Here is an 11094-nt window from a genome sequence, read left to right as displayed (position 1 = left end):
TCTCTCGGTACACACGGCTCGGCTCTAGCGCGCGTTCCAGTTAGTATATATTTCAGTGGATAGGACACGAGGAATCATCGTCTGATTGGTCCGCCATGTTTATGCTATTGCCGCTGACTTTCAAATACATGAATGATAATGGTCGCGTTCAGCAGACACAACTGTTGAGTGAGCGCTCAGTATGATTGGTTAATACTTTTAGATCCAGCCAATCATGTTAAGAAATCACTGAGCGCTCACTCAACAGTTGTGTCTGCTGAACGCGGCCATTAATAACGAATAAATTACATAAGGCTCTAAAATGGCTGATGGCAGACAACTATCCGTAAAGGCCCTCACACATAAAATTCCGTAAGGACGTAAAACGTAAGCGTAAGAAAATCAACAGATTGGATTTGCTACTGCTTGCGTTATTGCCTTACGTTCTCGACTGTGATTGGTCGACTTTCTTACGCTTACGTTTTACGTCCTTACAGAATTTTATGTGTGAAGGCCTTAACTATAGTGAGATAGCGCATATATTTCTTTGGCCGCGTTCAGCAGACACAACTGTTGAGTGAGCGCTCAATATGATTGATTCATACTTTTAGATCCAGCCAGTCATATTAAGAAATCATTGAGCGCTCACTCAACAGTTGTGTCTGCTGAACGCGACCTTTCTCTCTCGTAGGATCGAGCATAAACATGGCGGACCGGTTTCGTGCCCTCCTATTTCTTTCTCTGTATAAAGTCACTCTACATGAGTCCATGATCCCAGGATCCGGCTACCATTTTGGCTGCCATTTTAATTCTCGTTGCGGCGCGGCGTGGGCACGAGCGGCACGAGCGAGCGAGCGTAGGAATATGCTAAGAGGTTTCCAAGATGGCGAAGAAAACGCAGGCCGAGAAAACAGCGCAGAACGACGAGACCGCCAAGAATAACGACGATCCGATGAACGACGATGAGGAGCCCAACTTCAGCGATCCCGAGGGCTTCGTTGACGATATCACCGACGAGGGCAAGTATCCACTAGCTTCCTCTCTTCCTTCCCCAACCTCACCCTGGCCCAGTGGACCACGTTGCACTTGTTCGTATCTCGTCGCACGTCAGTCGTCCGCGTATGTGTGATTCAGAACGCGCGCCCGCGCGCGCGTCTTCGTTTTGCAATGTGACACTTGCGAATCGTGCGATTCCACCCTCGGGGAATCGCACGTCCGCAACGATCTCGCAGGGAGCACCGATTCTTTCCCCGGTCACTTCCGGTTTGCAAAACTACACGGCCAGAAATTGCCGTCGCATGTGCTATTTTGCAAACGGTCCCTCTTCGGTACACCTACTTCTCTTCTTGTCTTATTTTTCTGTCAAGCCTGCGCGCAATGCGATCCATCGCTCCGGATGCGATTGGAGAACCGTGGCGTGTTTGCCTTTGATTTTATTCGGGCGTCGCTGCGCGTGAAATTTCGACTTTACGCGTAACACGTCGCCGCAATGTCCACTCGATAGTGACAATTTTGTTTTCTTGAATGTAGACGAGTCGTGACGGAACGCGTTCGGAAAACACGATGGTCGTGCTACGTGACGTGTAGACCAAATTTCGATTAACTTGGCCGGCATCGAATAATACTTGTTTATCTGATAGACATCAGCTTAACATACGAAGGGAGATAATCAGATTCAAGATTCACGAGTGATTTCACTTAAATTTTACCGATTGCACTAATCACTCGTTGAGTTAATGGGAGTTTTGGTCCATCCTTGGTCCATCCCCGGCTTCATCAACGTTGTTTAACTTTAAACTTAGCTTAATTCGTTCTTTGTTTCTTCCCAATTGTTACTTTAGAAAGAGACAAACGAATTGAACTAAGGTTCAAGTTGAGGGATGTCTGGGTGGGTGGAACCGGGCCTCAGGCATTCTCTCAAATGGTATAAAACGCGAGCAAAACAGATAAACTTGTTAAGAGAGCGAGCGGGTTTTGCAACAATGATAGACGTGTCTCCGTTGTGAACTTACAGAGCTACTCGGCGATATCTTGAAGCAGAAACCTTCGGAAACGGACGGGGTGGAGTCTGTTATCGTCGTGGATAATGTGCCTCGGGTGGAACCCGACAAATTGGAAAAGCTTCAATCTGTTATCAACAAGGTGCTGGGAAAGTTCGGCACTATTGTCAACCAGTACTACCCGATGAACGAGACCGATGGCAAGACTAAGGGGTTCGTCTACATTCTGCCGAAATTAAGAAAAAGTCATTAGTCATTATTTTACCGGTGTTGGTACGAAGTTGTCCTCTATCAGTTTTGCTCTCTTTTTTACTCTTTATGGCTGGGACCATATGGAGACTCACGAGAATCAGCCGTGATAGAAGGATGACTTTTACGTTTGACATACAGATTTTTATTTCTTGACGATTTTGTCTTACGTTTTTATTTGCTCTTTCAACAAGATCGCTGAAGAACACACGAAGAAGGATCGAAACGTTTGTTATTCATACATTAAAGAGAATTGTCTAACGTTGAAATCTCGAGAACCGAGTTCTGTTCTTTTTTTGGCTCGCATTCACTTACCACTTATATTTTTTCTTGGGGCTTTCTACTCGTGTTTTTTTTTTTAAAGAAAAGTCATGAAGCCATTTTTCTAGAACGAGATATCTCGCGGGACGTTTTTATTCGTTTCTGAAATATTTTCTCCCTCTTTGGCAGATACATTTTCCTGGAATACAACAATCACCTGAATGCACTCGCCGCGGTCAAGTCCACCAACAATTACAAAATCGACAAGTCCCATACGTTTAAAGTCAATCTTTTCACGGATTTCAAGAAGTTCGAGGATATCCCGGAGAACTGGGAGCCGCCGAAGGCTCAGCCCTTCAAGGCCGCTAGTGACTTGCACTATCACCTGTTGGAGCCGGACGCCTACGACCAGTTCTGCGTTCTTTGCGGCAATGGAGCGGGCGTGTCGGTGCAGATTTGGCAAAACTCCGCACCGGAACCCACCATGCTGGAAGAACGTAACGTGAGTAGGAAAGGTCTTGGGAACAGGGATTTCACTGGGCGATTCTTCGGTAAACCGCAGATTGCAACGAGTTAAATTTGTCACTACGAAGCTGTTCAACTTACCCCTCTCTCTCTCTCTCTGATTCCAGCGCTGGACGGAGACTTATGTGAAATGGTCACAGCTAGGTACGTATTTGGCCACATTCCACAAGCTGGGAGTCGCGCTGTGGGGTGGTCCTCAGTTCACCCAGCAAGCCAGATTCAGCCAGCGAGGTGTCGAGTGCATCGACTTCTCGCCCTGCGAGCGTTACCTAGTCACCTACACTCCGCGCACTGATCTCGGGCAGGATCAAAAGCGTCTCGTGATCTGGGACATTCTGTCGGGCCAGGAAAAACGATCGTTCTTCCCGGACGGCTCCTCCGTCTGGCCAATCTTCCGTTGGTCGCACGACGATAAATATTTAGCACGCATGGGAGAGGACGTTCTCAGTGTTTATGAAACTCCAGTGAGTGGTTTTTACAGTCGCGTTTACTTCAATTTACCACACTTGACTGACTATATTCATTATTATCGCTCGACGTTTTAAGTTTGTGACCTGATAATCACTGTTGTCATATTTAATCTCTCAGTCGTTCGGTCTGCTGGACAAGAAGAGCATCAAAATTCCGGGGATCAGAGATTTCAGTTGGTCTCCGACGGATAACGTTCTTGCTTACTGGGTGCCGGAAGACAAAGACGTCCCTGCGAGAGTAACTTTGCTCGAAATTCCTAAGTAAGTCTTGAATCCTATTCAAATCACCAGCTTAAGCGGTACTTTTTTAACCGAAAAAACTGTTCGACTTTCAGCCGCAATGAAATAAGGAATAAGAATTTATTCAATGTGGCCGACTGTAAGATCTTTTGGCAAAAATCCGGTGACTACCTGTGCGTGAAAGTTGATCGCTTCGCCAAACGCAAGGAAAAGACGGAGCAGAAGTACACAGTAAGTTGGCATTTCGTCATTTATCACGTACAATTTTGGCACTTCTCGGCAAGTTTCGAGTTTTGCATTTTCAAAAACAAGAGAGCTTGCGGTAGTTGTTATTATTAAAATATAATTCCTGTCAAAAATTATTCATATTCTACATTACAGGGTATGTCATACAACTTTGAAATCTTCCACATGAGGGAGAAACAAATTCCCGTGGATAGCGTGGAAATAAAGGAGCCGATTCACGCTTTTGCGTGGGAGCCAGTTGGCAGCAAATTCGCCATCATTCACGGAGAAATACCCACTGTGAATGTCAGCTTCTACGAAGTGCGATACGGCCATCAGCCTGCCCTTCTCAGTAAGTGATTAGATCAGAATGGGAACTTTTAATTTTTTTACACGTTCAAGTTAATTAACGAGTCTTTGCTTCATTGATTCAAGCTTAACATTCGTAAATTGCATTTTTCAACAGAAAGATTGGAGAAGAAAGCTTGTAATCATCTGTTCTGGTCACCGTCGGGTCAGTTCATCGTCCTCGCTGGCCTGACGACAATGGCTGGCGCTCTGGAGTTTATCGACACGAACGATTTTACTATTATGAACTGCACTGATCATTATCAAACCTCGGACGTGGAATGGGACCCGACTGGCAGGTAAATTCAACAGATTCAACTAGCCAAATAATATGAAAAGAAAAGCGTGTAAGCTATAGCGAGAAGTTAACTTTTTCTTCATCTCGATTAATTTTAGATATGTCGTCACGGCAGTATCCAGCTGGAAGACCAGCGTTGACAACGGTTACTGGATATGGACTTTCCAGGGTCGTATTTTAAAGAGAGTCAATCTGACCGCGTTCAACCAGCTGTTGTGGCGGCCGCGACCTCCGACTCTGCTCACTGCGGAGCAGATTAAGGAGATAAAGAAGAATTTGAAGAAATACTCGGCGCAGTTCGAGAGCAAAGATCGCATGCGATTGACGCGTGCTTCAAAGGTACATCTAATCTAATAAGATCTGTTAACTATCTAACACTAATAAGGAATTTTTTCTAATAGTGTTTTTCAGGTATTCCAGTTAGAAGTTGTTAGAAATTCAATTTTTGCATGCATAATTGTGAAGTAAAAGAATAATATATGGGAATGTGTTGTTGCAAAATGAATTTTTTCTTCTAAAATTCTTATGTGTGTAGGAATCGTGATTTATTTTAACGAGTTATTAATTTTCTAGGAATTAATTGAGAAACGTTGCTTGCTGATGAAGGCATTCGAAGAGTATCGTACGAGACGTGTCGACGAATGGAATAATCAGAAGAAGCGTCGTCTTGAGTTACGTTGCAGTAAGTATTTTATAAATATTAAGCTATCTATAGAATAGAAAATGTATATGCTAGGTGTACACCTTCCAAATTTATGAACATGTTGAATAAGGAAATTACTATATTATTAATATACTGAAAATAGGCAATATTTCTAATGTGATTTGAGAGATTATCACGTGTGTGCACTTTCAGATATTGATACTGACGAGCTGGATTCAGACTCGAAAAATGTGGAGGAAGAAGTTGTAGAATTTTTCGTCAAAGAGGAAACCTTCGTGATCGACGACAAGTAAACTCTCTTCCTCGGACAATCGTTAATCGCCGCGCCGGTTGCCAATCTTGGAAATCTCTAAGTGTGAATTAGCGGTCTGTTTCCACCTGTAAAGTGTCGCGATTGTTTGTCGTTGCAGCGATTGAATATCGCTGCAATTTATTTCAACCCGTGAACCATGAGTGGCAACAGACAATCAATCTTGTATTATTGTTACTGCTACTGCTATTATTACTATCACTATCGCTGTCATTACTACTTCCAAACCATTTTTACGTACCCGATGTTGCATAAGAAACGCCGACATCGTAGCAACATTAAATTTTATCACGTACCTTACAGGATAGCTCACGAAAAATTTATCACTGATTTTACACCTTCTACCGGCAACTTGCAGAATAAAATGCTAATTTATTACTTACTGAAATGAACATTACTTTCTAAAATTTGCAAAATTTATAACACATAGGAATTCAGAAATCCTAAGATTTTAGATCCAATCCTTTTCATATCTCATATAGCCCAACAATTTTATTAATATTGCTGTATTTTAAATAATTATGATTTGTAAATGACGGCTTTATATTAGGTGGTAAACTTAGTTTCCGCGGTGTTTTTTTTGTTTAACAAACTCATCTATTTCGCTATCAAAAGCAAAAAATACATCAATCAAAGTATTTGCCCTTGCTAGCTATACATTTTTCCCATTTTTCTGGCAATGAGTGGATTCCGCAACGATAGAACGATTGGTCTTTTGATGCAATCCATTCATCGATCCATTTTCGCACATCTTCGTAATTTTTGAAGTGTGTATCCACCAAGCCGTGCTGCATCGATCGGAACAAGTGATAATCTGAAGGAGCCACGTCTGGTGAATACGTTGGGTGCGGGAAAACTTCCCACTCGAACTGCATCAGTGTTCCCATTGCATGTAGACGTTTGGTAACAGCCATCGGAGTAACATTTAACGCTGAAGACAATTCTTGGAACGTTTGAGCTGAGTTTTCGTCTAATAATGCTTGCAATTCGGGGTCTTCAAACTTTTTCGGCTGACCTGAGCGTTGTTTATCATTCACATTAAAATCACCACTTTTAAATGGCTGAAACCATTCTTGGCATGTTCTTTCCGATGGGTCACAATTGCCATAAGCTTCGACAAGTAATTTATGAGCTGTAGCTGCAGTTTTTTTTCAAATCGAAGTAATGAAGCAGCACATGTCGAAAAAACAATTTATCACGTTCCATGTTTAATCAAAAGAAAAAAATGGCACTGTTCGTTTAAATGAATCTTTTCGCACTGAATTTTATTGACAAATGTCCAACTTTTAATATGCAGCCAGTTTTAGATGTCAAAGTAAATTGCACTTACAACTAGCGTTATCTAAATGTGAGCCGCGGAAACTAAGTTTACCACCTAGTACATCTGTAAATCTAGGAAGTAAAAGTAATGAAAAAAGTTCGTGGAAACGGTCTTATCGTTCGCAAATCGATTAAATATTAATACGGAAATCTGTACTTGTACAATATGTTACAGCTAGAATTAAATAAGTTTAGAATACGCGATTTGCCTTTCTCGCGAAAGCATTTTGACATTAAAAGTAGTAGCGAAAGAAGAGTACAACCGCGCACACCCAAGCTGGCGGTATTCTGTCTTGCCGCGTAAAAGTCTTCCTCGTGACAGGCTTAGCACAGGAAAACAATCGTGCCTGCTCTTCGTGTAGCGCGTTTTGTAACTTTTCGTTTTTTGTCATCACAGCTATTTGTGTTTCGAGGTCCCTGTTTACCGATCTGTAACCTAAACCATCCGTATTCGAATCAGTCTTATTAAAAATTTTTGCGAGAGATCATCTATTGCAATCTTATCGAAAAGTAAAATTCGAAATAATAAGAATTTATTTTTACCGAAGTTCGGTGAACCTATCAGTGTCAATGAAGGTTTTTTCTGATCTGGCAAAGTGTACCAAAGACCTTTAGCATGGTACGTCCAACCTGGCTTGATAAATTCCCACAGCGTTATCCTCGTTTGTTGATTCATTCTCTCGCATAAATTGTAAAAGGATTCTTCTATTTTGGTATAAGCTGCTGGTATTCCTCCGGCAATTCCGTTGGCATCTTAAAGGTAAGATTATTTAAATAATAAACAGTTATTAGTTTCTACAATTATTAATCCAGCTCTTTGAGAGAAAAAAAGTAAATTATAATCGTGCAAGAAAGACGCATCGATCTTACATAAATTTTAGTTTACGGAGACGTCCACATGTTTGGGACTTTAGAGAAATTTTTATTAATCGTTTAATGTACAACAAAGACATACTAAAAAAACCATTGGCAGTGGGATGCGCTGTCAAAATATCACACGTTGCTCGGCAATCTTTAAGTATAGCTTGACTATAGTCGAAAGTTAGATTGAAATAACCAGTTGCTAGTTTGAGCCTGGATCCTGTTGGGGCAGTTTGTAAGAGTTTCAATGTCACTTTGCTGTCGTGATGGATGTTCAGCTGGCCCATTTGTACTAATGGAAATATCCACGTGTCTGCGTCTGCGATAATGAAGGATTAAACAATTTCTGATCTCAAAGTAACTTTCCTTTTAATCTAGCTGGCGAAATATCTTTGTATATATATTTTTGTTTTGGACACAATTAGACAGGATATTCGGAAAAAATGGGACCCATCTATTATCTTCAGAAGTACACACTTTCGCGGAAAATCATCTGAATATGGGGGGGGGGGAGTCCCATTCTTTTCGAATGCCTTGTACATAAAATAATTGTCGGCATACTTTTGTCAAGATCAACATTCTTTTTTAATTCATTCTTTAAGAACGTTTGTATCTTGGATGCTGCTTCTTGGGTGAAAACCTTCCCGGATCCTTTGTAAGGGTGATGATTCGCAGGAGGATTCCAGCTCGCATTGCCATCCGGTTGTAGCAAAAAGCTAAATTCCATCACTTTCTCGATCAGTTTATTATAGAAGTCGCAAAGCTCCTTGCAATCTTCTATAATGAAATACCGATCCTGTCGATTTGTGAAGTAATCATTGCTGAGATTCGCTCTAACATAAAATAATTGTTTAATATATTTCTATGAGTGTATCATATTTGTAAATACACACTATATGGCTCATAATTTAGCTATTCAAATGGCTCTATTCAATATTTTTAATATTGACCAACTTTTTTCCTCTCGTATCGGCTTAATATTAATTTCGGTATAAATTCCGACATCTTTTTTCTTAATTATGGCAATCGTAACTACAAGCTTACCCGCTGATGATCAAGTCATTGTCGATCATATATAGCTTCATATGTTGCAAACCGACGAGCTCATTAAAGCGATCCGGGATTGCCGCTTTCATCACGCCGCGTAGTTTCGGCGTATGATAGAGGAAGACCTTGCAGTGATCTCCACATTTGCCTTTAAGCAACGGCTCCAGCATCTTTCGGGAATTCTGCTTGCCCCGGGAAGCTCTCATATAGTCTAGCAGAATCCGCACTTGCACATTGCCGCCATTCGTGCTCACTGCTTGCTCTATTACATTCACCTGCTCAAAGAAATGTGTTCTTTTAATTTTTATTGATTTATAAATATAATTTTATTTCTCGAAAAAAAAATTTTTTTTTAGTACGGGAAATTAATTATATTTCAATCCTCTCTTCATACCTTTTTCTTGTAACTTTTGTAGTCAATTCTCAAAACTAACTCGTGAGTCTTTCGTGCCCTAACGATTTCAATAACTAAAGATTTCTTGAAAACCTTCACAAGTTGGTAGACGGCTTCTCTGTGAGAAAAAAATTGTTGGCAGGGGCCTCAAAGTCAAAAGCTTGTTGACATCGGTCAAGTTTTGTTTGTTCATATACAAAGCGATTAAAATCGACGGTGAACACGAAAGACTCACGAGTTCGGTTTTCGTTGATTGAAACTGAAGTTTGGAAAAATTTTCCTAATTTTCATGCCTTTATCTGCCCTAAAATATTAAAATATATATTTGTGTATATACATTTTTTGCGTATTCTAATCATCACTTTTTTACTTCAGCAATAACAATTCCATATTTTTATTATCAACTATCTTAGACTTTATATTTAAGAACTTACACAGTGCTTACATTTTATAAGTCAAATTTTGAAAAGATTCAAAATTTTTAGACATGCTAACATACAATTGCTTCTAAAAAAAACCTATAAGTCAATTATTCAAAATAAACTTTTCACCAATTTCATTATCGAGACATTTAATTTGTACTTCAACGAACACGATTAATGTTTCATCACGTAAACTTTCTCAGAATTTTTTGAGTGGGTTATTTAAGGCAACGGCACAAGTACGGTTTATGCTAATGGCAGACAAGAGTTCGTTTTGAGAGTTAATTATCGCTAACTTTCTATTCGAAATAATTATCCTGCCAGGCTTCCGTTACATTTGTATACCCACCAGTTCCGTCTCCAAAGTGCCAGTGCCCAGATACAGCGAAGCGAGCGTGATTCTTCTCTTGGCATGTCTGCACTTTTCTAGCAGTGTGCTGTAAAACACCTGTGGCTTGTAGATTACAGTGACCTGGATAAAAAAAAATTTTACTGAAACAAACGTCCACGGTTGCGCGCACAATTATTTTACCTTCGAGCCATTCACTGGAAAAGCAGGAGCTACAGTGCGCAACCAGGATAGCAAATTAATATCCTCCTGTGCCACAACATCAGAGTCTCTTAACTTTTCGTCGTCCAGCAACGCTATTTGCATTTTGCACCTGATAAACGGCGAATCTATAGAAGTCCTTGCTTGTGCCGCAGTGCTCAGCAATTTTGGTTCGTGAAACCTGAGGAACATATAGATAAATAAATCGTCAAGGCAGTAAAAGACGTAACAAATTATCCATAATTATCCTATTGTAAAATCATGACGTCACAATGTGTACAACACATTTGCTATTATTTATAAGTTATAAATTATAACGTACAAAATATCATAAAATAATATAAAAATAATATGTTAATTTAAATTGACAGGCATTAAAAAAATTTAAATGTACTAAACCTTGTGTATTTCGACAAAATTAGTAAAAGTGATATAAAATCCCGTTATTTTTATTTATTACAAATGTTTTATTGTTATCAGTATTGTCAACTTATGTCACGCTATTCGTACGCAGCGTACATTAATTTATGTAAAATGTCAATTTTTTTTTTATATAACAAATCGAACGTCAAGCAGATTTGAAGGTTATGCTACGTTAACCTAAGACCTCGCGTGAAACACAAGTGACACATATCGAGCGATGCCAAATTAAATCGCACGCACCGTCTGAAAATTCGCAGAGCCGCGCTATGCATGAAGAGACGTTATTTTAATACGAAAATAAATACGAAAACTTCGATCGTCCACATGCGCGAAACTTTGATTTTCTATGCGAAACAACGAAGCGCCGCAAGTGCCACCTGTCGATCGTAGAGGAGATTTTAATTTCAAATTGGCGTAAGCTATTGAAGAAATTCACAATTTGTGTGTTTTTATGCGTGGAATATATTCTGAGAATGAAAATCGTCATTCGTGTATTGTTCTTATTTAA

The 11094-nt window shown here is 40.1% G+C and overlaps 2 protein-coding genes across 3 annotated transcripts; one reads left to right on the top strand and one right to left on the bottom strand.

The window, feature by feature from the left end:
• Positions 1–770: 770 nt before the first annotated feature.
• On the top strand, positions 771–5951 carry LOC105561457 (eukaryotic translation initiation factor 3 subunit B). The gene is made up of 11 exons (XM_012011452.1): positions 771–998; positions 1994–2192; positions 2679–2991; positions 3122–3478; positions 3603–3745; positions 3820–3955; positions 4106–4301; positions 4416–4596; positions 4694–4934; positions 5169–5277; positions 5452–5951. The coding sequence occupies exons 1-11, from the start codon at positions 863–865 to the stop codon at positions 5550–5552; spliced, it is 2112 nt and encodes a 703-aa protein (XP_011866842.1). The 5' UTR covers positions 771–862; the 3' UTR covers positions 5553–5951.
• Positions 5762–10958, bottom strand: LOC105561458 (CDP-diacylglycerol--glycerol-3-phosphate 3-phosphatidyltransferase, mitochondrial). 2 transcript variants are annotated; one of them, XM_012011453.1, is made up of 8 exons: positions 10827–10958; positions 10146–10344; positions 9963–10085; positions 8795–9072; positions 8312–8583; positions 7845–8069; positions 7433–7642; positions 5762–7325 (listed from the first exon to the last, which is right to left on the bottom strand). In XM_012011453.1, the coding sequence occupies exons 1-8, from the start codon at positions 10856–10858 to the stop codon at positions 7123–7125; spliced, it is 1542 nt and encodes a 513-aa protein (XP_011866843.1). In that variant the 5' UTR covers positions 10859–10958; the 3' UTR covers positions 5762–7122. The 2 variants fall into 2 exon arrangements, with proteins under 2 accessions (XP_011866843.1, XP_011866844.1); XM_012011454.1 differs by lacking the exon at positions 10827–10958 and adding an exon at positions 10563–10633.
• Between the last annotated feature and the right edge of the window lie 136 nt (positions 10959–11094).

Source organism: Vollenhovia emeryi, unplaced genomic scaffold (assembly GCF_000949405.1).
Source record: "Vollenhovia emeryi isolate VEMERY1.0 unplaced genomic scaffold, V.emery_V1.0 DF939207.1, whole genome shotgun sequence".
NCBI lineage: Eukaryota > Metazoa > Arthropoda > Insecta > Hymenoptera > Formicidae > Vollenhovia > Vollenhovia emeryi.
Note: the sequence above shows the minus strand (reverse complement) of the source record. Positions and strands in the feature narration are given on the sequence as shown.

What these genes read in the sequence shown, in the direction of transcription:
- LOC105561458 (XM_012011453.1), bottom strand. Translation starts at nt 10,858, where the DNA reads ATGCATAGCGCGGCTCTGCGAATTTTCAGACG. An exon ending in TTCCAGTGAATGGCTCGAAG is followed by an intron (nt 10,086 to 10,145) that starts GTAAAATAATTG and finishes TTTTTTATCCAG; the next exon opens with GTCACTGTAATCTACAAGCC. An exon ending in AATGACTTGATCATCAGCGG is followed by an intron (nt 8,584 to 8,794) that starts GTAAGCTTGTAG and finishes ATTTTATGTTAG; the next exon opens with AGCGAATCTCAGCAATGATT.
- LOC105561457 (XM_012011452.1), top strand. Translation starts at nt 863, where the DNA reads ATGGCGAAGAAAACGCAGGCCGAGAAAACAGCGCAGAACGACGAGACC. An exon ending in ACCGATGGCAAGACTAAGGG is followed by an intron (nt 2,193 to 2,678) that starts GTTCGTCTACAT and finishes CCTCTTTGGCAG; the next exon opens with ATACATTTTCCTGGAATACA. An exon ending in ACTTTGCTCGAAATTCCTAA is followed by an intron (nt 3,746 to 3,819) that starts GTAAGTCTTGAA and finishes TTCGACTTTCAG; the next exon opens with CCGCAATGAAATAAGGAATA.